This window comes from Channa argus, chromosome 8 (assembly GCF_033026475.1).
Source record: "Channa argus isolate prfri chromosome 8, Channa argus male v1.0, whole genome shotgun sequence".
In the NCBI taxonomy this organism is placed as follows: domain Eukaryota; kingdom Metazoa; phylum Chordata; class Actinopteri; order Anabantiformes; family Channidae; genus Channa; species Channa argus.
In genome coordinates, this window is record NC_090204.1 from 1,595,510 (window position 1) to 1,621,626 (window position 26,117).

At 39.7% G+C, this 26,117-nt stretch overlaps 2 protein-coding genes across 6 annotated transcripts; both read left to right on the plus strand.

Moving 5' to 3' along the window:
- Window positions 1–2,366: 2,366 nt before the first annotated feature.
- Window positions 2,367–11,307, plus strand: s100p (S100 calcium binding protein P). Of its 5 annotated transcripts, XM_067514417.1 has the most exons (7): window positions 2,400–2,507; window positions 3,136–3,375; window positions 3,645–3,834; window positions 9,968–10,075; window positions 10,388–10,558; window positions 10,637–10,832; window positions 10,917–11,306. In XM_067514417.1, exons 4-7 carry the CDS (start codon window positions 10,026–10,028, stop codon window positions 11,199–11,201), a joined length of 702 nt encoding a protein of 233 aa, XP_067370518.1. In that variant the 5' UTR covers window positions 2,400–2,507; window positions 3,136–3,375; window positions 3,645–3,834; window positions 9,968–10,025; the 3' UTR covers window positions 11,202–11,306. The 5 variants fall into 5 exon arrangements, with proteins under 5 accessions (XP_067370517.1, XP_067370518.1, XP_067370520.1 ...); XM_067514416.1 differs by lacking the exons at window positions 3,136–3,375; window positions 3,645–3,834 and having other exon boundaries at window positions 2,367–2,507; XM_067514418.1 differs by lacking the exons at window positions 2,400–2,507; window positions 3,136–3,375 and having other exon boundaries at window positions 3,511–3,834.
- A 4,010-nt stretch (window positions 11,308–15,317) lies between these two features.
- On the plus strand, window positions 15,318–24,751 carry LOC137132282 (meprin A subunit beta-like). The gene is made up of 15 exons (XM_067514608.1): window positions 15,318–15,471; window positions 15,587–15,614; window positions 16,086–16,136; window positions 16,219–16,262; window positions 17,290–17,368; window positions 17,471–17,588; window positions 18,127–18,305; window positions 19,504–19,722; window positions 20,557–20,700; window positions 21,768–21,983; window positions 22,165–22,421; window positions 22,932–23,142; window positions 23,218–23,394; window positions 24,248–24,501; window positions 24,602–24,751. The coding sequence occupies exons 1-15, from the start codon at window positions 15,430–15,432 to the stop codon at window positions 24,650–24,652; spliced, it is 2,070 nt and encodes a 689-aa protein (XP_067370709.1). The 5' UTR covers window positions 15,318–15,429; the 3' UTR covers window positions 24,653–24,751.
- The last annotated feature ends 1,366 nt before the right edge of the window (window positions 24,752–26,117 follow it).

Genomic DNA, 26,117 nt, shown 5'->3' on the forward strand with positions numbered 1-26,117 from the left:
CACATACTGTAATATATCTTTGTTTTTACAACAAGGATTCAGTGGATACTAGTTAAATATGCAAGCATAAGCCATAAACAATCTGTCAGAACCTCTGAATTCCTGCATGTTCCAGACAAATGAGAACAAAGTATAAATGTCATGATGATTATGAAAAAAATTTGGTCTGCGCTTTCATCGGGGGCTTAATAAGAACAAATGGCAAACTAGTTATGATTGCTGCTCCAGCTGCCACACAGTCCAGTTAAATGTCCGTAACCCACCTGCACTGCACATTTTGCTTTCTTTGATTTACATTTACTAATTTAGTACATTGAACACATTTAATTGTACAGATTATTAAATAAGCAGTCATTTTGTTTTTTATCAATTCAATGTAATTGCAATTTAATGTACTGACAACTTATCAAATTGTTTCTATTTTTTAGCGCACATTTAGTTAAAAAAAACAAATTTTATTATGACCTGTGCTGCTGACCTCTTGGCCAGATGAGATCTCAAGCTCAGTGAGTTTTGTCTGGTTAAATAAAGGTTAAATAAAAAAAACAAACAAAAAGAAACATCTGTATAGTCAAACTTTAATTATTTTAGCTCGAGTTAATCATACTTAAGTTACCAGTACAGGCTCTGTGGGCTTTTGGACAGAAAGGATGCAGGTTTGTTTAGAGATAATTTTGTTATATTCAGTTGAGTCCGGTTTGGTTTTGTTCACCTCTTTTATGGGCCAATTATTTTTATTTATTTACCATATTTCTGAAGTAAATTAAAACCCTTTTCCTCCCGCCTACTTATATATTTACATTTTCAGGCCTTCTATTGGGTAGAAGCTTACTACAGTAACCAAGACCAACCAATCTTTTAAAACACCTTGCTGGTTCCCATCTCTTGGTCTGCTCTGTATATCACCATCTTGAGGTCAGAAAAATATACCACCTGAAGAACACTGCACATCCAATCAAACTGTTTTAGTGTATTCTGTGTTTTCCCACGTAGATTTGTCCACACTGAAGCGCAGATGTCTTTACTTTCAAAGTCTCTCCTCAATGGAGATGTCTAAATTCATTAGTGCAGTAGGTATTGAATTGAATTGAGCACAAGAATAAAAAGGGGAATTGATTGTTTTGGCTCTGTGACTTTCAGATCTAAAAAGACTTCCATTGGTAACAGCTTGAACACAAGTTCATTAGTTTGAGTCGCTTCTTCAATTTATGTCATAATTAATATAAATACAACTTATAAAAGTCAATGGTGTATTTACTATTTATATAAGTTATATACAGACCATTTAGAAGAAGAGAGACGCTGATTTTTTTTGTTGCAAAGATCCAAACAAAAGTCAGCAGTGAGGTGATAACTTTTTAAATCAGAAGCAGCATAAATCGCTATATAAACGCAGACCATTTTCAGTGTCTCACCTTTACTCCTTCAGACAGTTTGACCAAACAACTCAATCTTTGTCTTATCTGACCATGAAACCTCCGCCCAGAAGGCTTTTTGTCTCACTATGCACTCTTTAAGTCCAATTGATTTAAAACTTAGTATACTGTAGACCTGTGCCATGATGGCTCCTGGCTTGTTCCTGTCCATCCGAACCAGTGTCCTCTCAGCTGACTGAGATAGTTTGGGTCTTAGTCCAGACCTTAAAAAGATTGTATCCATGTACTATTGTTTGTGTTGATAAAGAAATTGGGACTGTAGCTTTTTAGAAATGTTTGAGTCTCACATCTGTTCTAAGCTCCTTGGATTTTCTTTAACGGTATATTGGTCAAGGAGTGATGTAAAATCTTTTGTGTTGGAAGCTACTGTACCTACTGTAGTCAATCATGACCTCTAACAGGAAGTTAAGTGGACTTGGCCAATTGAGACATTTCAACATTTTCAGTAACTACAATAAGAATCTAAATCAGTATAGAAAAATTGTTTAAAGTCCTATATTGCCACGACAGTTGTTTTAAACATATTAATTTTAACTGTAATAGAATTGGAAGCTGGGACAATGACAACCCTGCTACAGCCTGGGTTTTAGTGTGCTGGTTTTTGTGGGGCTATGTGGCAAAGCTAGAGGGCTGGTCTTCGGTTCCCGTGTGCCCTGACTGAATAAAAGTTCAGTTTCCTTTTTCAAAGCTCATAAAACACCCTGTTACAATATTTCGCAACATTTAAGTTCACTTTAACTTTGCTTAATTCACATTTTCACAGCTGCAGGAAACTACAGTGTACAGTGGTGGTTGTTCAAAGGTTTTTACATGTAAAACTCTTTTAGCAACATGCTGCTATAAGAAACAAGAAGAAGCAACCAGCCTTCACCCAGCAGCAGGAAAGTGAGCAAAACTTCAGTTTCCTCCAATTCTCTCTCCCTGTGTGTACATTAGATCACACTCCATCCTGTGGTTCGTGTGTGTGCATGTGTGTGTGCGTGTTTGTGACGGCGGTCCTGGTCACACGAAACAGACCGACAGCATGCTTCAGAGGAGCTTCACAAAGGCCGGTACACACGACACCCGAGGGTGAGAACACCGATCTGACTCTATTCTGTCCACTCAGCTCTAATGCCTCTCTTCATCTGATAGTTTATAACATTTAAAACTGTAAAATCTTTTTTAACTGTGTTAATAATGTACCATTTAGTAGTATTTACCATATAGTAGTATAACAGAAATTTGAGAGAAGGGACTGTAGTCATTTGTACAATGTAGAGACTTTGGATATGGTAACTTCTTTATGCCTGGATTTATGTGACACATTAAATCTGTCACAATCTTTGGAATCTCTGCTGTCTTCCTGAAGCTTGATCCTTTTGTGTTTTGAGCTGTGTTTTAGCCCTAAGCCCAGCAGCTGTGCCTCATATAACCAAGTGGCCGGTAAAGGCTATTGTGGAAACCACACCTGCTAAATTGCAGCCAAATATGATGTGATCATGCCTGAAGAAGGGTCCTAAGAGCACAAGTGAGAACAGCTGTGTGTGTGTGTGTGTGTGTGTGTGTGTGTGTGTGTTCACACAGTAGAAGAAGAACCATAAAGAAATCACAAAAACTGTTGCATAAATATTTGTTAAATTGTAGAACCACACATAATGAAGGTGATCTAATGTTTAAATAGAGAATTATGTCCTTTTCCTGTCTTTGTCTCTGTCAGTGTGGAGACAGAATGCTTTGGAGTTGTCTGTGTAGCACTTTATTGTGAGCGCGATGTCACAGCAACACCCAGAGGGATTTTACATCTGCCACAAATGTCCACTTGGACTCAAAGATGGTTGGATTAGAATGAGTCTGGACAGACGTGCGTATAAATTGAAACATCGTTGACTGCAACTGTAGTTTTTGGAGATTTGTCCAGTGACATAACATACAGGGATGAGGTTGCATTGCTGTTACTGTAAGTATTAGTATTTGTTTTGCTGTTGCTGTTTTGTTAACGTTTTAAATTGGTTTGTGTAACTTTGACCCAGTTGCTTTAGCTGACGTTATCATTGAATTGCACTGTATGACAGCAGTTAGATGTTGCTGAAGAATTCTAATCCCATGTATCTGAGGACTTGTCACCAAAAGATACAAGGAAAAGATCTGATATGAGCTTTTAATTGCTTTGCTTTGTCCATCAGTTTTGTTGTTATTACTCTCTGTCTCCCTTCTGCTCCTCCTTAGCACTGTCCACCCAATCCTTACACTCTGATGGTTGTTCAGTCTGCAGTATGAGAGGTATGCTGAGGGCCAAGAGAGACACATTTTGGTTCAACCCAGAGGACACGTTTTAGCAAGCCATGGGATTAAATGCAAAATGCAAAATACAAGCACCTGTTGTCAGGAACCTTTTTGACTTTAACAGCATTTGAAGGTGAGTTTGGATAAGTTCACTGGATGTGAACCTCTGATGGCATTTTGGCGATTGATTACACATCTCAAAACTCTGTGGTGTTCTGGATTAGTAAGAGTAGTCCCTCAACTAGTTGAAGAAAACACAGTTAATGCGTTGTTGGATGAAGCTGGTATTTCTCACATATGACTTATTATTGTTAAAGCATCTTTCAGCTCATTGTTTTGGTTTTATGGCCTGCAACCCTATTGTTTTTGTTCATTCTCATTGCTGTCACCACTACCTGCTCAGGGCAATGAACTAAATTACAACTTAGCTGCTAAAAAGCCATAAATGTGTTTTTCTTAATAAATTATGCAACTAAAAGGGAATGACTATCGGACTTAAGTTTATCAAGTGATCGTAATAAGAAGTAAATAAAAAGAGCAAAGTTTTATGTTAAAAATGCCGACAGTCAGTGAAAAACTTCCTACATATTTGAGTTCAGCTGATCTAAAGTATCACTCAGCTACTTTAACTTTGATTGTGTAATTGCACGTAATGAAACAGCTTCCCAGCAGTCTGCATCGTTCACTTAACGGTACCAAAGTGTAAGGAGCCAACAAGTCTGGTTTGAGCCATTAACACCAGCTGCTTGGAGTCCTGCCATTAGCACTCAGACTAACACCCACAACTCAGACAAGCCTGTTTTAATCGTGTCTCCAGTACATAATACTGTCCTTAAAGGACATCGTTATCAGAAAAAAATGCTTGGCACTGTGTCATTGCACCTGTAATATAGTTACTGTGCTGATGAGCCAGTGTTGGGTCAGTCATACCCCACCAATGTTTTTATGCTGCCATAAACATGTCTTTCGAGGTATAGTAAGTAGGGCACCCACTGGTAGCCATGTTGGAGGTTACAAGCTATTGGGCAGCAGTGGGGTGGCTCAACTGCCCCCTGTCCATTTTTGGTCATTTTGGGTGTTTCTATCTATAACCAAACCTGTTGACTGTTTTTCCTGTATTTTGATAAGTTAACAGGTGACATGTAAGAGGATCAGAGGCCCAGGTTTAAACAGGTACACAGGGTGATAGTAACTACAGCTTCTGCATCCAATTGATTTTACCCACCACCATTGAGTAAGTTAATGCCAATAGAGCTTTATTCTAGAAGCTATGGCTCATGGAGTTTTAACAAGGCTGACCAACTGTGTCACACGCTGTGTCTGATCTGGAGTCAGTTATTATGACAAAAGACGAGTGCACACACACGGAACACATGCCAATCAGATAACCTTCCACAAACAGCACCGTGACATCATAGCCGGTGCACCCTGTGTGTACGGTATGTGTGCATGTGTGTGTCTGGGTCCTCTGACCCTGACCCAGAGAATGGCAGCACCTGTGCTGTCACCTCGCCACCTCACAGTCCGTCTTCCAAGAAAGCTCGGACGTTTATGTCAAGTGGCTCGTAAACTGTATGAGATGAAGACAGCATGTGTGTGCATGAATGTGGTACATGGCCGTGTTTATCTGTGGAGAGGGGGGAGGAGGGGGACATTATGTTGACAGTATATGTGTGTGAGGTCTGAGCACTGGTTATGCAGTTTTACTAGTTCATGAAATGCTGTCCATGACCTCTTCACAGGTGAACAAATGGGTAGCTGTGTGTTTGTGTGTATGTCCACATTATATGGCAAGAAATGTACAGTACACACTTTTATGGTCCCTCATCCTTCCAAACCACATGATACACAGTAGCTGTATATATGGTTGTTAAAATCCCATCTGAGGGCTCGTGTCCATGAACATTTGCATCTACGTAAAAGCACATTATCATTACCAGAGTTCTTTTATTTACTTTAATGCACAGTTCACTTTCTGTTATCACTCATACTACACATGCAATATACCATAATATAATATATCATTTCAGATCTTTGTCAGCCAGTGAATAAATGGCTCCCTTCACTTTCCTTGGCACACGAGGACCGTTTTGCCTTGTGCATCTTTCTGTCTGCTCCAGCCCACATCCTCAAAGGCATAGCCACTTCCCATATCCGCAGTGACAGATGCTGATGAGGTTTACGCAAACTCCCATACACTGCCTTTAGAGACCTGACACGTTTAGTCACGGCAGCAGTCAAAAGCAGAGCTGTGAGGCTGCTTTCACCTTGGCCACAAAAGACTTGTGGCTTGTCATTTGGAGAAGGGCTCTAGAAGACGGATCGTTCTGACCATCTCTTGTTTTGGCGCTTTGATTTCTGCTGTGTCAAATCTATTAGTGCTTTCTTTTTCTCGAAATTGTTTTTACAACTTTCTTGAAATTGTCTGGCTTGTGAAATTAGGACATTAAAATATCTGTTTCTACAGAGGTACTGAAAAACAGGCCCGGTGAGCATCCCCTCAAGTTAATAGGAGCATTTAAGTTGAATATATTGAAATAATAGTTAGGAAACGCGAGTCCATGGGTGGAGGTGTTGCAAATTGACATGTTAGGGGACAACTGCTCCGACAGTTTGACCACTGAGTTAAGTCCGACACCACCATCAGAAATCAGGTGAGCTCCATTTCATCATCACTACTTGATGTATTGGGAAATTATGTTCATATTGGTGTCAGTAATAGATTATATGCAACTTTTCTGTGATTGTAATTCCTAAGTTTCTGAATTACTATTACACAAGATTGGATTTTGCCTAACGTGATCACAAACTTCCCTTGTTTGTTTTTTTGCATTAGTACAAATACATTAAATTTATTGAGTTCTTGAAAATGGTATGTTTGCATTAACTATCAGCAAGGAAAAGTTAATTGTCTGCTTAGGCATGTTACAAAATGATTCTGCCTTGAAAGTGGTATGAAAGCTGGAAGAAAATGTTTTGAGCAGGAACATAACTTTATTTATTGCAAGAAGACAATGACACCCAATTTAAAAAATGAAAAGTAGCTCGTACAGTTGTTGGGCTATTGTCAGCATTTTAATTTTTAAATTGATTATTTGGTTTAATACAGAGGAATTAAAAATTAAATATTATCCTAAATTTAACCAAAGTCTACAGTATCTCTTTCCCAAGGCTCTGTGTCAAAACAGTCCTGCACTTTGTTTTGCCCTTCACCTCATCATCACTGTGATGACAGTTTACTTATCAGGCTCCCTTTTTTATTTATCCAGCCCAGCTCCCTTAATCCGCCACTGACTCAAATTAGCAGTAGCTGCGAGCACTCCTCTGTGGAAAGGCCTGTCTGAAACGAGGCACAGGATAAGCAAATATTGACCCAGGCACCGATCATTCGTGGCCCTGTGACTTTTATGGACCAAGCATGTACGGTATATGTGCGGGGGTAAAGCGTGCGTCAGTCAATATTTAGTCCTCTCATGTTGACTGTTCCTGTTTTAGCAGCCAGCTAAACAGCTTCCTCATGCTTTGGCCATTTGTTGGTAATGGTTCATGTTGAAGGCCCTACCTCACTCACTTCCAGGCTGTGTGTCAAAAAACATGGATTCAGTATTGTGTAAAAATCAATGTTTCACAATTGACAAAAAAAACATTTAATATTGATCTTGGCTATGAAGGTCTTTCTGAGAACAGGTCCTCCTACCTGAAGAACAGAAACTTTAAACTGGTTGTCTCTGGTTAGGTTTAGAGAAAGGTGATGGTTTGAGTTCAAACAGGTATATTTTTAGCTTCATTATTGTGCTTCGGTTGAAACTAACAGTACTAAAGCATCTATCCATTATTACCTCCCCCATATGTCACCTAACTTCCACCTATAGAGCCGAGGCTGTACTAGGGGGGTGGCCATGGGGAGGGTTTACTAAGTCTGGTCACCCCTCACAGAATCTTTAATTGCGCTAAGAATCATGATGCAACAGCTGCAGCAGCTCCTCACAACATTTACATTAACAAATAGATTCTATTAAATGTTCTTTTGAAATGATGGATGATGATGATGATACACAGTGACATTCAGTATGGAAGTCATGATTTGCAGGTTTGATTTGACATTTGTTTTACGTTGGATTCACTTCCTGACACAACCCTCAGCATTTAATCCAAACTTGGGACTGGCACATGAAGACACTGGACTGTGCCCCCTTGTGGTTGCATTATGAAATGCTCCTAAAAAATTAATTGAGGGAAAAATGAGGTTGGCTTCCCCAAGCACAGTATTGGCCCCTTCTTGGCCGCTGTTATGAAAATGGTCTGGTGTCGCCACTAAAGGACAAGATTGCTTCTTGCTTTGACATAAATGTGTATTTTCAGGAAATTTGGTGACAAGCTGGGCTTTGGTTGGCAAGATTAATTAGTAAGAGTTGTGTTTTTTTGTTTCTGCTTTACAGGCTTCAGACCAATGAAATATTGTCTTACAAATAGTGCAATAATTGGCAATATAAAATGTATTTTTTTTCTCATATCTTTCAATAACAGTGTTGTTGCACGTAATTGCACAGAAACTTTTATGAGAGAGCATGTTTTCCATCCAGCAGGACATCTTAGACTGTAAAGGAATGTTATATGTTGTACACACCATGGCCACATACCACTTCCTGGGTGTGTTAAACACACACTTGTTGACTGGTGTAGGCATGCAGTCACTCAACACATGCATCTCACATAAATCAAACCACATGTTCCCAGGGAGTGTCAGCCCCACACTTATAGTACTTGGGGTTACATGTTTTCCAACCTAACAGAAGGACGTGCATGTGGATTGACATGTTTTCACAGCTGATATTTCAGGGGATTGAGTGACTTTTGTTTACCTAAACCTCAGGCACTAAATCATTTAAGCCCAATGAGCAGCAAAGTATCCAAGTTCTATCATGTGGCTATGAAAGAGGCTGAAGTTTCACCTACTCCAGTTTTTAACTATACCACAGTTACTAAGTTTGCTTTAGATACACATTAAATACATTTCTGCAAAGAAGAAGTTGTCAATGATGACCCTCCATCACTTCCATTCAAAGGGCTGTATGAATGAAAGGAATGGTCACAGCGATCGAGCGTTGTAAACTCATTCTTAAATACTATGAGGACGTCCTCCATTGAACTGTCAGTTTACTTGTCAAAAGTTATCTACATTAGCCTGACTTACCTTTCAACCTCAAAGTGCCCCTATAACCTTTAGGACCAGGGTTAAGAGAGTCAGAACGCTCTGGAGTGAGTTCACATTCTGGTAGACAGATGATTGATAATTACAAGGACAGCAGTCTAATATTTGTTTACTGCCATCTCTGACATTTTTATGACTGTAATTAAACGGCACATCATGTTGTCAGAGTTCGAATGAATTACACTTACAGTATCACGTATCACGACCATATTTAAAATCTACAGTCATGTTTTAAATTGGTGAGGTGGCACTTTGGTGATTTGAACTCATTTAATAGTACTGTAATATCAGCACAAAAATTGAGCAGGTTTCTGCTATTTATCTCGTAAGTTTTCAGCAAACAGTGATCTCTAGATCCAAACTGCAAAAAATATTATAAAACATAATGTGATTTATAGTATCACAAACAGTAGCTGAAGATTCAGAGAGGAATTGAAGAATATGCTTATTTCTCTCCTTCTCCCTGCTGTAGATGGCTGCTTGTAGTGGACAGAGGTCAATATCAAGCACAGAGAGGTGATTTAGGAACAGTAACGAATCACATTTAAAACGAGGCGAAGCAGGAAGTGGGATTATCATCCTCCTGTGACTGCTCACTTTATAACTGACGACTTGGGAAAGAGGCCTGTTAAACTTTGGTCGTACATTATTGTGAGGCATGAAGAGTCACCTCGCTGTGTAAATGTGAATGTGACATTAGTTATAATCTACTCATCACAACTGAAAGACTTGGTACTAAGCAACAATTATTTTCAATCAGTATTATCTGGTTAGTGAAATTATAACGTGATAAAATGTATGTTAATCTTAGTATAAAGTGGGGGATTAAGAAAAAACACCCTCGGCTAGCCAACTATAGTTGAGTGTGGGGATAGATGTTTGTATAAATGTATATTTATTGTAAAGATTTGCATTTTTTTCTGAGCTGAATATACAGTGACATGATATTGTACAGTACACATTATAGTTTCCTTAAAATCTAAGCCTTAGCCCGCGGTGTTCCTGGATAAAAGTCATATTATCTAGTATTTAATCAAAGTATTATGTTTCATAGGTGGGTCAGTACCTCTGGCAGCAACGGTGGGCTACAGTTCCCAAATTGCTCAGACAGGATGTTTCTATGGGCAGGAACTAACACAGCAGATGAAAAACAAAAACACAGGTACGGGATCCTGTTCTTCCTGTCTCCCTTTGAATATCAGTGGAGAAATACTACTGTATATGTTTGAAGTAGAAAACCAGAACCTACAGTGATTAATGCAAGAGTTGCCAGATAACACGATGTGGAGAGCAGCTGAAGAATAAGAGATGAATGCACTTAAATCAGTGTAGCATAGTGGAATTTTTTTTTAATTAAAAGGCAGAAAAAGTATTTTCCCAGTTTTCCTTTCCTTGAACTTCACTACAAGCAAAGCTTTATCTGAGCGTCTTGGATCAAGGTGGAAGCGGCATCCTCAGTTTCAATCTTTTTCAGATCCATCTACCAAAAGATCCGCGAGCATGAGGTCCTGGACAAGAGGAAGACAGTGACTGCTCTGAGAGCTGGCGAGGACAGAGCCATTCTGCTGGGCATCAGCATGGTCTTCTTCTCTGTCATGATGTACTTTGTCCTGGGAATCACCATATTGCGCTACTACGCTGACAGGTAATAATGTTTTTAGAAATAAACACACTGCAGCACTAATATGCTGCCTCAAGTGGAAATCCCTGTCTTTTTCAACAGCGTGTGGACAGATGAGACCAGCTGCACTCTTGTGAATTCCACCATCGTGTGGGATGTAAACTGTTCATACGGCTGTGGAGCGGATTGCTGGAGGAGCTCCCGTTACCCCTGTTTGCAGGTTTATGTCAGCCTCAACTCTTCTGGAAAGGTGGTGAGGCTGCTACACAATGAGGAGACACAGGACAACAACCCTGAGGTAGTCCACAGTTCATGTTCTTTTTGTCTTTCTGCTGAACTAGCATAAATCTTTATTGATACGTCTTTTTCTAAATTCCCTCAGTGCTTCTACATTCCAAAGTGCCGTAAGGACTATGCAGCCACATATGGCATAATTCAGAACATTTCAGAGCGTTTAAAGTCTCAGCGCACAGTTCAGTGTTTTGTGGACCCTACAGACAAGATGGACAGTGCCATTTTGACCCAGATCTACAGTCGGATCGCTGTCTTCCACTCCTTGTTTTGGCCGACCTGCACCTTAATTGGAGGAACCATCATTATTGTCATGGTAAAGCTGACCCAGTACCTGTCCATCATGTGTGATCGGATAAGTCGCATCAAGAGGTGAAGGCTTGAAAGAATGGACTTCCCCATCCTACACACACATGTTTTAAAGGGCTAAGACTTAATAATAGAGGAACAATAAAAAAATCATTTTACACAAATCGTGTTTTATCGTTTTTAAACATATCCACAATCTTTCTCTAACCCTAACTTCAGTGGTTTTCTCGCCTGAACCTAACCAGACCCTGGACTCGGGTCTTGACAGTCAAATGAAAATGCAATATACTTTACTTTAATCCTCAGTTTACAGTGTAACCATTCTGTCCTTGTGTCTGGTCTAGTTCCTGTGTAGAAATATTGAGGACAGGCCCCTCACAGTAGAGACACAGCTCACATGTTAACTAAATGAAAAACGTCACCTGACATAGAGTTGGACTGACACCTGCAAACTGCAACCCAATGCAGCAGCCCTGCAATAAATCATTAACCACATTAATCAAATGTGGTTAATGATATTTGGTGACTTTAAATTGTGAGTGTCTGTGTGTCTGTGTATGTCTGTCTGTGTTGACCCTAAGATAGATTGGAAACCTGTCTAGGTTGTTCTGGGATAGGCTCCAGCCCACTGTCACCGTAAAAAGAAAACGTCGTTGATCATAATTGCTGGATGAATGGATGAGTAGAAAAGTACAAATTCTTTTACAACATTAATTTGCATTCAGCTGACGTCTACTGTGACTACTTTCGCCTTTTCTTTCTTTCGCCTTCCTGATGATAGAGGAAGACCTATACTGAAGCTTTTACAATTTTTAAATATTGATATTCATATCAATTTATGTAGCAGTTCACCAGGACAATTCCTGGGCAGGGGTCTGTATTTTAACTGATTCACTTTCACTGATACTGAACTTGCTTCTTTCGGTTCTAGTGTGGTTAGTACATGTACATAAATCCCATTAAACTTCCCTTTGACTTCCCTGTATCAAAATGCCTCCAGATGACATCACTTGAGGGAACCTTCAGTTCAGATTATATAATCTTGTTGCTCACAGTATGAAGGTTATAATCATGGTCAACCCGCTTTTTCAGAGCTCCTCCAGATGACATTATCTGAACTCCTAATGATAAAAACTCCTATGGATGTTGTCATATTGAAGAGACTAAACTAAAGCCATAGAAAGGAGGTTGAAATTTGGTGAAGTCGACCTTTAAGAAGCACAGTTGGAAAGGATTAGGTTTCTCTTATACCCTTGAATTGTTACAGAAACCAGGTTTTCTGTTTACTTGAAATTTAAGAAATCATCTTTCTTGAGAAACCCAACTGAAACTTGTGTATTTCTTCTGAAATACGTGATTATTTTTTCAAAGCTCTTTTAAAATTGTTAAATATAAACCTTGGTGGAAAGATACTGTGCTGACTGCTTTTTTTTTTACACAATTGCACTCCTCACCAAAAGCATTTGGAACAGTGAGGCCAGTTCCTTTATTTTTCCTGTAGACTGAAAACGTTTGGGTTTGACATCAAAAGATGAATATGAAACAAGAGATTAACATTTCGGCTCTTATTTCCTGGTATTTATATCTGGATCTCGAGCACAACTTAGAAGATAGCACCTTTTGTTTTTCATGTGAGCAAAGGTTTTGGTAGGCCGGTTTTATTCAAACAATAAATAGCAATGAATGTCCACACGGTTTCAGATTCGGGTTTCGCCTGTTCAGACTGTCTTTATGGTTAAGAGGTACAACCCACATGAAAACCGGAGAGCTGTCTATGCGTGAAAAACAAGCAGTTGTGACGCTGGGACAAGATGGAAAATCAATCAGAGCCATTGCACAAACATTGGTAATAGCACGTAAGACCATTTAGGACGTCCTAAGGAAGAAGACACGGAGAGAACTTAGTGACATCAGCAACAACCTCCACAGTGCAGGAGAGAAGGTAAATGTACATTTTCACTGCTCTGCAGATACTTTTTTAATGGTAAATGTAAACTTGATCTGTTGTTCAAACTAATTCAAACTATCATATTACATGTCAGAAATCTAAGTTCAGCCCTGTATATATCTTTACTGTTACCTTACTCCACACAAGGATCAATGAATCCTAAAAAAAACTCATTGTTTTACTAGAAACCATGATACCACAAAAGTGCAAAAACGGTGCTGCTCAAGGATACAGAGCTGAGAAAATACTTCTCTGCATGGAAAATAACCAAGTAATTGGTGATGCTGTTTCCTATCGATCTAGCGATTTAAAGAAGACAGACAGATCTTTAGCTTAATGAGGCCTGGAAATCTTTTATCGTTGGAATAACAGACATTAAACCGAGTCATGTCTGACTGTTTTGTAGCAGGCTGGGATCATTAGAACCAGAATTAATCGAGGTATGGCACGTTTCCGTCACACAGCATCAGTTACAGTCACAGTTACTCATGGACATTACTATTGAATCCTCTATTGCTATTGAACAACTTTATATACACAAAAAAACTGCGTTAGTGTTAGGGAAAGCTACTTAACGGTAAGGGTTAGTGAATACTTCTCCGATGTACGTAGACGTCGATGTGGACCTATGCAGAGAAGGGAATTATGGGTAACTATAGGCTGCAGAGGCCCTGACTTGCTAATCTTAATTTGGGAGGATTTAATTTTCGATTCCGGATTGTTTCTTTATTTCCAGCTAATTGAGACGTGTTGGACACATATGTCAACCGTGCAATTATCAAAGAAACATGCAAACGTATGTGACAGTATGTCCACATTGACGTTCACGTGTATTCCCTGAAAAGTATGATTCAGTGGTAACAATACGTTAATAGACAACAACAGTTAGGGTTACGCCCAAAAACTTCAGAGTACGGTTAAGTTGTAAATGTAAATGTAAGTTACAGGTTTAGCATTTTACTGCTCTGTTTCATGGTTGTTACACAGAAACTGCCAGGCGTGTTTCCAGCTAATCATTGCAGCTCTTTTTCTTTCACTTTCACAATATTACCAATGTATTTTAACTTCCTACTAGCTATATGTACCCATTTCTTATTTATTCATTATTTCCATGAAGCAGACGTGCTACAGCCGAAAAAAGGCCCCACCGGGTGCAGCTAAAAACAAGTAAGCAAGGCTAAGGTTTGCAAGGGCTCACCAAGCTTTTCCACCAGAAATTGGGAAAACATTGTGGGTCTCTTGAGTCTGCAACGTTTCGATGACAGGGTCAGATTTTGGCGTAAACAGCAAGAAATCACACATCACACCATCCACATTAATGGAACGGCTGATGAGCGTGTCTCCAGTTACAAGTTCCTAGGGATCCACATATCTGAGGACCTGTCCTGGACTACAAACACCTCCAGTGTAGTTAAGAAGGCCCACCAGCGCCTCTTCTTCTTGAGGACACTAAAGAACAATCGGACGTCCTCGGATATACTGGTGAACTTCTATCGCTGTGAAATAGAAAGCATCCTGACCAACTGTGTCACAGTCTGGTGTGGGAGCTGCTCTGCCGGAGCCCAAGGCGCTGCAGCGGGTGGTGAAGACCCCCCAGCGCATCACAGGGACCACCATTCCAGCCATGGAGGACGTCCAGAGGAAACGCTCCCTGCGTCGAGCTCGCATCATCTATAAGGACTCCTCTCATCCCGCATAGACTGTTCACTCTCTTGCCCTCCGGCAGGCGCTTCAGGTGTCTCAAAACCAGGACTAGCAGACTGAAGAACAGCTTTTTACCCAGAGCTGTCTCTTTACTGAACTCCTGTACTTGTACATGTGTAATGACATTAAAGTTGAATCTAATCTAATCTAATCATGCCTCCATCCTGCCTTGTATCATGGTTCAGGATGCTGTGATGTAAAGGTGTGGGGGATATTTATATATTATATTATATTATATATTATATATATATTTATATATCCGTGAGTGTGGTTGCTGTACTCATCTTCTGATGGCTACTTCCAGCAGGGTAATGCATCATGTCCAAAAAGCTAAAATTATATAGAAGAACTTTTTGGATTACAGTACGTTTGAAAAAAAGTGTTTTTAAACTCCATGTATGTTTGGACATCATTTTCATTTCCTCCACATCTTGTCTTTCATGGGAAACAGTCATTGACCAACATATTTCATCATAATACATAGATATAACACCCTAATGTTCTTGCTGGACTCTTTGCAAACCACGTCCACCACTGCTTGGTTATTAGACTGGATTGTTTTCTTTAAAAAAAAGAATTCGTTCTGACCTAGAAAGGGTTTAACTAACCCTCATCTACTGAGAGTCCATCTGCAACCGGAGCCATGTACCTCAGGCTTCTAATGCTTCTCTGTGGCCTGGGATTGGTAAGTGCGGCCTTTTAAGAAGAAACATGGAAAAGCCAATTCATTTAGTTATTATACAGTAAATGACCATTTTTGTCTATTAATAGATTATTTTGCTATCAAATGTATTTTACAGACCGCAGCCAAGCTAACAGGTGAAACAGGTGAGATCGTGTTGTTAGTTTTATTTGTGTGTTTGTTAGTTTATGGCTAAATAAAATTGACAAACCATGTGAGGTAGATTAATCAGTATTAATCTACTTCTGGCTCTTCTAAACATAGTTATGATCTTTCAGCACTGAATTTGTGATCCTTGCTACCCAGACCTCTTTTTGCATTATTCATAGGATGTACACTGAAGATTGCATGAAATGTTCCAACTTCAAATGTTCCCCTTCCCCTATGTTTATTATAATTACTTGCAGAATTTGAGCTTTTAACCTAAACTTTGCTTGATCAACATATATGAAAGTGTACAATACACGTCTTTATATTGTCACTGTGAGTCAGGGCTCACAACCATTTGCACCAAAGTAAAGTAATAAAACATAAATTCTAGCTTAAGCTGAAACAATGATTGTTTTACTAAAGTCTGTTGTGATGTAATCTACATTTGACTGTATCTTCATGTGCAGAAATTGATGTTGATGAAGGCCACGACTGGGACATCATAAAAATCAATGAAGGTTTGAAAGCTCTCTTAATTTTTTAGAAATAATTTGTCTGTTTGTTTGTAATTTCATACACCAGTATAATTTCCCATTACAGAAGCTGGACTCGACCTGCTGGAGGGAGATATCGAACTGGGGGAAGTAAGTTAATGTGTGCAAAGACACACAAACTGCATATTCAGGAATCATATTGTCCTCTGGATTAAATCTTCACACACATTTTCTAGAGAATGTTTCCGTACTTGCTTAGTGACTGATGAAGCTACTAATTATTAAACTGGACTCTATGCAGGCAATAAAAAAATTAGTTTTGGGTTTGTGTTAGTTAGTCATTTAATTATATGCATGATAACTATTGGAAAAATCTTTTCCATGAGCAAAATTTTGGAGCAGTTTTGCAGGAACTAAAGCTGGGAAATTTCACCAGCAACGATATAATTGTCCTCACATACATCGATCAGCCACAACAATAAAAACACCTGGTGGTTTTAATGCCACATCATACACATGGGCACACATGAACATCACCCCATCCCTTCCTCACATACACACGCGAACACACAAAACTCTGCTCAGCCAGATTTATTGTAAATGTCACACATCAACATGATAATGACAGAAATTGACTCCTACAGTACTGAGACCACAGGCCAGTCATTTCTAACAATGAACAGTTACAAGGGTATTAGGGTATTTTTCCATTGGCACACTTTTCCAGAACTCAGTGGTCCCTTCCCTTAAAGCAGGTTTCAGTTGGTCTCCAACTCAGCCGCAGCCCCATCTGTGACTAGCGGGGGCTTTCAAACAGTCCGTCTCCGCATTAAATGGGTCGACGAGGAATGTAATCTGTGGCCTTTTAATTTAATCACGGATCCGGGTCACAAAGCTTTCGTGCAGGTTTTCAATCAGTGTTGCACACAAATTGTTTACTCAAATGATCTTGCCCCTACTGGGAAATTTTGGGGTATTTTCATCTCACGCACATGTGAGAACACATGAGAAGAAAAAAACACACACAAATACAAAGTTTGATATGAACGCAAAAGCTGCATGAAACCAGGCAAAGAGCCGCATGCAGATCGGGGGCCGCAGGGTGGCCAGGCCTGGGTTAGGGATACACACACACTGACTCTTCTTTAATTCCTGCTGTTTCCTTCATTTCCATCAGACACTCAACAGGAACTCCATCATAGGAGAGAAGTACCGTTGGCCAACAACCGTTCCCTACTTCCTAGAGGACAGTCTGGGTAAGACACTGTGCTGTGGTAACTCGCATTCCCAGCACTGATCTTGTTATCAGGATGCTTTGTCATGAATGTTTGTCCTGCACTTTGTTGCATACTGTATAGAGATGAACGCAAAGGGAGTGATTCTGAAGGCATTTGACCAGTACAGACTGAAGACCTGCATTGACTTCTCACCATGGAGAGGAGAGAAGAACTACATCTCCGTCTACAAAGGCAGTGGGTGAGCGGAGCTTCAAACTGCTACATGCACATAAACTATGTTGTTGAACGCAACAAGGTCGTTTCAGTTCAGTTCATTACAGTACGTCTTAGAGCACCATTATAATACTTAAACGTTAAGTCAAGAATTTGACTTGGCCTAAATTGACAGTTAAAACATAGCCTTAATATTTTATTTATTATTGTTATTGACATAATATCACCTCTTTTCAGTTTTACGCTGTGGGGAAGAATTTATAATTATTCAAACTTACAGTGAAACTAATGTAATACAGTCACTCACAGCCAAAACAGCAATTTGAATAAAGTTATAGATTTGGTGTAGTTCCAGTATAGTATAAGTTAGAAAATAGAAAATAGATAAATTAAGATGTATGATCAAAAAAGCCAGTGATCTCTTACTAGATAAAGAGCCAAGCTGAAGTCTGGGAGTTGTGAAGTGTGTGTGAACGGAGTGTTATCATTTTGAAAGCTGCTCTTGTGTCCAGGGCTTTGAAGAATATTTATATAAAGTTGCAGCTCATTTCCTCCGTCTGTAGATGCTCTTCCTCTGTAGGAAACCAACGCGTGGGGAAGCAGCGGCTGTCCATTGGTACGAACTGTGATTGTCTAGGAACTGTTGAGCATGAGTTCCTGCACGCTCTGGGCTTCTGGCACGAGCAGTCCAGAGCTGACCGTGATGACTACCTCGACATCGTGTGGGATCAAATTGAGCCTGGTAATAACCCTGTTTAGTCATATCTTAAATTACAGCTCCACACTGGGTGCAAGTCTTTTTTCCTATTTCAATAAATCTTTGGCCACTACGGTACATTTCTGCTGTTTGTTCTAGACATTATTAGACATTATTAGAAGTGTTGGGATGAGTGGATTCACTGTGTACAGTTTGTGTAACTATATGTTTTCAGGCTTTGCTTAGACAGATACATGTTTTACTTTGTGCAATTCACTGTTTGCAGCATCTTCATTTCTCAACGCTTAAGCAGCATTTTCTTTAGAACTTGCAAAAGAGCTCTCTTTTTTCTTTAGTCTGCACCTGTTTGGCAATTTCCTGATAAGTTTCAGCAAGTGTGGGAAGAGAAGTTCTCTATTTATTGAAATACCTCTATTTATAAATACAGAAGACGTCTGTCTTAATTTGTTATGAATTTGTTTTGAACATCGGTAGGCTGCTGAGCATGCAGTGTTTGTCAAATATTTTCCAGACCAAATTCCACCCATTAATAAAACATGTCTAAGCCATAATTAAATTTTCCACCTTGCGTCTGATCTACGCTGGGTCATTTGTTCCCTGAAGTAGCAAGACCTTTTAATAGATTATACTGTACAGTAATGTTAGAGGATGCTATTCTGGAGAAAAAAATGTTGTTGAGTTTCCAGCACCAAAGATATTGCAACAACAAGACTTTTGGGGTTTTTTTCCGGCTTATCCCGTGAGTTCAGGGTCACCACAGCGGATCATTGTCCGCATGTTGATTTGGCACAGTTTTTCCTGACGCAACCCTCCACAATTTCCGCTGGGCGTGAACCAGCACTGCACAGATGGGGAGGGGGATGCGCTGTTGGGGGTTCAGTGTCTTGCACAGAGACACTTCGACATATAGCCGGGACCGGGGATCAAACCACTGACCCTGTGGTCCGTGGATGACTGCCTTTACCAACTGAGCAACAACAAGACTACATAAAAGTTATTTGCCAAAAAGCACAATCTTTGTAATTGCCAACTTTTACTTTAATTTCTCAGCAACTGTAATTAATTTGTAATTGTTTTTTTTAATGATTGAATTCCATCCAAATTCATACGTACCAACACTCTGTATACCTTTACTCAACATGAATGGAAAACACCTGATGTTTCATCCATGTCTGTGTAAAAACAAAGATTGAATTCCTGATATTTTTTATTCCTTCTTCAGATGAAAAGCACAACTTCTACAAACGCAATGACACAGTGTCCAGTGCCCTGGGAGTTCCCTACGACTACAGCTCTGTGATGCACTACAGTAAGACGTCCTTCAGCATTGGCTCTGAGCCCACCATCGTCACCAAGATCCCCCACTTCATGGACGTGATTGGTCAGAGGATGGGGTTCAGTGATAGTGACCTCACCAAGCTCAACCGTCTCTACAACTGCAGTAAGTCATTTAGTACAGGACTGAAGGAGCCAGGATACCTTTACTGGGCTACATGTAGCTACATAGTTACTATCAATTTGAACCACATAGAAATCCAGCAGGGATGGCACGCTGCTCACAGTATGCTTTCTGAGTGGACACAGCGTAATTCTTTAGTATGTGCTGATTCAATTCAATTCAATTCAACTTTATTTATATAGCGACAATCCACAACAAAGTCATCTCAGGGCACTTTACAGAATAAAGTCAAGACCATAAAGATGTATAGAGAGAACCCAACAATTCCCCCTTGAGCAAGCCATAGACAACATTGGAGAGGAAAAACTTCCTTTAACGGAAGAAACCTCCAGCAGAACCAGGCTCAGGGTGGACGGCCATCCGCCTCGACCGGTTGGGGTGAGCTGAAAGTGAAGAAAGAAAAGAAAAAGAGTAACAAAGGCAACAACAAAACATCGGGCAGGTTGGCAGGACCAGTAGCTGCACACTGGAAAACACACAGCTTCAAAATAAGGGACACCTGCAGAAAGGGACAGAGAGAGGGGGACAGAGAAGGAGGACAAAGACAACTATGGGAGAAAACACACAGAGTTAATGACATACAGTGGTGACAATTCTGGGGTGAGAGGAGAGGAGAGATGGTCAAGAGGAGGAAAGGAGCTCAGTGCATTGAGGGGGTGGGTCCCTTACAAAAACACAGTATTTATAACATTGTCAAATATCATTATTATTGCTGTTGTTGTCAGCTCACACATATATTTAAACGAATTGTAAAGACAATTAAAACCATGTGACAAGACAATAAAAATGACAAGATGAAACAATTTCTGTCCACAGCGGGATCTTGCACCTTTGTGGACAGCTGTGACTTTGAGGAGGAGAACATCTGCGGGATGATTCCTGCGAACACAAAGTGGAAACGACTTCGTTTCGCGAGCGGAGGGCCTGAGACTGACTTCACCAACCTGGGACAATGTAAAGGTGAGGATCCACCATCTCAAATCTAACTTTGTGGAGCTGAGTTTTGTTTGAAAGTATCAATTTATATTGAGACCATAAACATTTTATGCCACAAACATTTCATTTTAAGGAAAGTGGTAAAATTAAAAGAGAATACCTGCATTTTTTTTTTACTTTACTAAATAAAGTCTTATAGTTTTCATGCAACAACTAGAGGCAGTGCCCTGCCTGACCTACAGTTTTTCTGGGTATAAAATATGTGGACACATTACACATCTTTATATTATTATTGCTGCTCTTTGCCCTCTCTGCTCTCATATAGTAGGTACCACAGCAGCACTATCTTGAAAAGGTCCAAGATCTGAAACCCACACTCACCGACATTAGCTTCTCTCTGACAAATTCTAAATTATATTTTCTCTCTGACAAAATACATCCCTTAACTATGTAATATATAATAAATGCGTAACTAGAAAATTACTATGAATAAGCAGCGTGTTACACAATAATAGGTCTGGTAGTAAGATAAGAGTCATTGATGTTTTAAATTCACAGACATGAATGAATATGAATATTATAGGCAGCTTGACTGTTTGGTTTTACAGTGAGGAGGTATTTCTAAAATACTATGCAAAAAGTGAAAGGCCATTCGTATAATTGATTTTGTTATCCCTTTGTCTGCTAGTCATAGATGTTTACTTGATTAATTTCTTTATTAGAATATGCAAATGAGTCATTCTGTTATTCTTTCCTATAGACCTTTCAAATGCAGATGGTTAAGACATTTTACTTTTACTCCACAGTTCAGAGGAAGCATATACTTTCTGACAGCTTTAGTTACTAGTAACTATTAGGATTATTCATGCTGGCAGGATGATACAGGCTTTTGAACTCTAAATCCAAAATGCAGGTGACCTCTCTATGGTCCCTCAACACCTCACCTGTTGGCTACACTCGTGGAGCTATCTTTCAAGCAAGCTACTAAATTAAACTAACCAGTCTAAATGTTGTGAGAAAACCTGGTGGGTGTCTGTATTTAACGTTCACGGTTGATCTTTTACTCATCTTCGCACATGTGTTTTTTTTAGGCAAAGGCTACTTCATGCACTTTAGAACAGCGTCTGCTGAACCTGGGGACCAGGCCTTCCTGGAGAGTCGTTGGTTTTACCCCAAACCTGGATCCCAGTGTCTGCAGTTCTTTCTCTATAACACTGGAGCAGCTGATGATGTTCTCAACATCTGGGTGCGAGAGTATGACAGGAATGATCCCAATGGTAAACTGAGGCTCTTCAAGAGCATTTCAGGTAACGTATGGAATATTAGAAGGTCGATTCTTTAGTGGCATAACTATGGGCAGCAACAGATGATTTTATGAAGTAGATGCAGAACTAAAATATTAAAATCAACATTTACACTGCTCCAGTTTTCATTATGATTGTCTCCCTTTCCAGCATAAACTTATGAATTCTGTCTCCTCTGTTACAGGAGGGGTCATGGGCTCCTGGGAATTGCATAATGTCAATGTAAATATGACGAAGAAGTCCCGTGTGGTGTTTGAGGGCGTGAGGGGAAAGACTCCATCGAAGGGCGGGTTCTCTCTGGATGATATTAACCTGTCGTCCACAAAGTGCCCCCAGCACATCTGGCACATCCGCAACATCAGCGGCCTGATGGCCACCACACCAGCAGGAAAGAAACTGTACAGTCCTCGTTTTCTGTCCCCAGCAGGTTACTCATTCCAGGTAAATGCATTCATTTTGATATTCATATTTCATACACTATTTTTATCGTATCTTTTTAAACAAACACTGAACATACAGCTTTTGACTAGCGAATCAATGTAAAATTGCAACTGTAACACAGTGTATGAAATTCAAGTTTGTACCACAAAAGAATAACAATTACAAATAATGTACAGATGCGGTTATAGGTTTATATACATTTGAGACATGAAGGTCATAGTCTCTTCATTTTCTGATGAGGAATGATTGTACAAACTACAGATTTATTAAAACAAAACGTTAAACTTTGGTACATTGATAACATGGATTTATATGGTTTTGGATAAAGATAACTTCATGTGCTGTATTAGAATTAAACAAAAATATGATAGTACCAGCTTGTTGAATATTAAAGCTTGCTGAATGTTTTTTTCTCATACTTCTCTTTCTTCTTTTTTTCTAATACATTGTGGCACATTTCATATTGTTGGGGCTGGTTATGATGTCACCTCGTGCTGCTCTGTTTCACAGGTAGGTGTGTACCTAAATGGAATGAGTGACAAACCAGGATGCATGGCTCTCTACTTTCACCTGACGTCTGGCCCCAACGACCACAAGCTCAAGTGGCCGTGTCCATGGCAACAAGCCACCATGGCCCTGATGGATCAGCAGTCGGACATCAGGCAGCAAATGAACATGCACCTAATGGTCACCACTGACCCTGACAAGATGTCCTCTGATGGTAAGAGACGTAGAGTGAACCCTGACTTGCACATACGAGCTGAAGACAGAATGACAGTTTACCTTTTTCTCTCAGGTACTGAGTACTACTGGGATAATCCCAGGAAAGTGGGCTCCAAAGTGACTGACCCTGATGGCAGCTATTATTATCGAGGACCAGGCAGAGGAACAAGTGCCTTCATCTCCCACAGCAGACTGAGAAGCAGAAACTTCATGAAAGGACATGATGCCTTTTTCCTATTTAGCCTGGAAGGTGATCATTCCCTAGACAGATTGACAGGACCAGGATATGCATTGTATTTTGTAATTATAAGTATGTTTCGATTCTGATGCTTGGGACAGAGACTGAAAAGTTTATCAAACATTCAAGCAATAATTCCCATTCTGGGAATATCTTGACTAAAGCATGTGTGTATAAAAGGAGCATCCAGCAAAGGCTCAGTCTACTTTTATTGCATACTTTCCAAGAGAATTATCAGTCAGTTCAAAAAGACTATTTGCTGTTTAGAGAGGAATGGTGCCATTAATATCGGTCAACAACCTTTCCCGGATAGCCAGTGGATATTTCAGCAGGACAATGCCAGGTCTCATTCTGCATGTGCTATAACAGTATGGCTTTATAGACACAGAGTGTTTGCCTGTAGTCCAGGGGCCAACAGAGCCTACGCACACATAAACTGAATTGTAAAGAATGAATGTGTTGGGAAAAAGAGCTCATCTCAAACATACTCCAGACCATGTATATGCACAGTTTTTTGTGAATTGTAGAAGTGGAATTGAAGCTTTTGCATGTTTGCTCATTTCCACAATTATTAACATTCTAAATCAGAACCAGGCCAATGTGGCTCTTTTGTCTCTTTTCTAAAGCTTATTTTTATTTAAGTCTTAACTCACTACAGTTTTGTGCATCTAGAGATCATAAACATGGCATCAAATGCAAAATGTATGTGTGATTAAGTTGGTCAGTGCAAACAGTGAAAATCTTTCCTTTGCACATTTGTCAGATTTATGAAGGTTCAGTTGACAAATCACTGATTTTATTACATTTTACCAAAGGTCCCAACTTTTCTGAAACTTTTTGTGTCTCTGAAACATATTGTCCTCAGATATTTCCCATCTGCTGGCATCTCAGCTTGACTCTGAAGTGCATGCTGACACCCATTCGGTGAAGGCTGCAGGGCAAGGTGCTATGCAAGCTCTTATGAACCCCATAGTGGTCCCGGCTGTGGCAGCAGGTTTGGCAGCTGCCATGTTGGTGGCATATATGGCTACGATATGGAACATTCAGAGAATGAAAGAGAGAAAACAGCAGGACAGTGACGATTTGTTGATCACAGAGGACATGCCGGGATTCGTGGAAGTGAGTGAGAATCATCATTGCCTCATTTACACTAATGTACTGTTCTGCTCAATTGGTGGAAGTTGATGTTCAGTGTGTGTGTTTTTTTTTCTAATTACAGAAGCACTCAACTAAAGGAGCAACTTTTTACTACACCATACGTTCAGTTTAGAATATTCTAAACTGGCCAGATGACTAAATGATCTCTACAAAATCTATGTAATTGGAAATCTTCTTCACGTATAATCTGAAGCAAAAAAAAAAGAATAAATCCAATTTCTGGCAGCATTCGTGTTCATTTGTTTCCATCACCACACAACCTAGTATCAGGGGGCGATTTAGTATTAAAAGCATTGCTAAATATTCAAGTTTATTTTCATAGTTCATATTAAACAAAAAAACAAAAAAGATATCCACTTGATTTAATTACCTCACATTAAAAAAAATTATCTGAGATGATGTAAATCTAGCTAAATTAAATCTATGTTATTAACAATAAATAATCCGTTTACTTAAAAATATCTAAATTAGAAGTTAATCTGTATTTGTTTTTGCATTTTGTTCTTAACAAAATGTTTTTAAATAATCCCTGACAATATTCTTAGCTGCATCCACACAACAAGCAATCATCTTGCTGATTTTACTCTGTTTAAATAAAAGCGCCGCCCCAGTGGGCATGGCCACCGCCCAAGGCTCATTACCTGGATCAGGTGTGTTAAGTTAATCAGATGCTAAAAGACACCAATTCACATTGACCCTCATTGGAGATGATGCCTTCGAGCTTCTGATTCACTGAATACACCTGATGCTGTTACAGTCCTGTCGCCGTGTTTTGTTGTTTAGCTTTATTTCCAGTTTTTGGCTTTTATGTTGTTGCTCCTCCTGTGTCTCTTCCTGTGAGTCTGTTTGTCTTTACCTTCCTCGTTTTGGACAATATCTGTCTGCTCTTGACCGGTTGGATGAGTGGAAAGTGAAGAGAAAAAAGAAAAAGAGCAACAACAAAACATCGGGCAGATTGGTAGGACCAGTAGCTGCACACTGGAAAACACACAGCTTCAAAGCCGGAAACACCTGCAGAAAGGAACAGAGAGAGGGGGACAGAGAAGGACAAAGACAACTACGTGAGAGAACACACAGAGTTAATGACATACAGTGGTGACAATTGTGGGGTGAGAGGAGAGGAGAGATGGTCAAGAGGAGGAAAGGAGCTCAGTGCATTGGGGGATGGGTCCCCCAGCATCCTAAACCTATGGCAGCATAACTATAACTAACTATATGCTTTATTAAAGAGGAAGGTTTTAAGCCTAGACTTAAAAGTAGAGAGGGTGTCTGCTTCCCGACTCTGACCTGGGAGCTGGTTCCACAGGAGAGGAGCTTGATAGCTAAAGGCTCTACCTCCCATTCTACTTTTGGAAATTCTGGGAACCACAAGTAGGCCTGCATTCTGAGATTGAAGTGATCTACTGGGATGATATGGAACTATGAGGTCTTTGATATTTGATGGAACCTGACCATTCAGAGCTTTATATGCAAGAAGCAGGGTTTTAAATTCTATTCTAGATTTAATGGGAAGCCAATGGAGAGAAGCTAGTGAAGGTGAAATATGATTTCTCTTGCTAGTTCCAGTCAGAACTCTT

Bases quoted from the DNA above. Each gene is read 5' to 3' on its own strand.
- s100p (XM_067514415.1), top strand. From the start codon at position 6,288: ATGTTAGGGGACAACTGCTCCGACAGTTTGACCACTGAGTTAAGTCCG. The intron at 10,559-10,636 runs GTAATAATGTTT...CTTTTTCAACAG, and splicing joins TTGCGCTACTACGCTGACAG to CGTGTGGACAGATGAGACCA. The intron at 10,833-10,916 runs GTAGTCCACAGT...AAATTCCCTCAG, and splicing joins CACAGGACAACAACCCTGAG to TGCTTCTACATTCCAAAGTG.
- LOC137132282 (XM_067514608.1), top strand. From the start codon at position 15,430: ATGTACCTCAGGCTTCTAATGCTTCTCTGTGGCCTGGGATTG. The intron at 16,263-17,289 runs GTAAGTTAATGT...CATTTCCATCAG, and splicing joins GAGATATCGAACTGGGGGAA to ACACTCAACAGGAACTCCAT. The intron at 21,984-22,164 runs GTAACGTATGGA...CCTCTGTTACAG, and splicing joins GCTCTTCAAGAGCATTTCAG to GAGGGGTCATGGGCTCCTGG.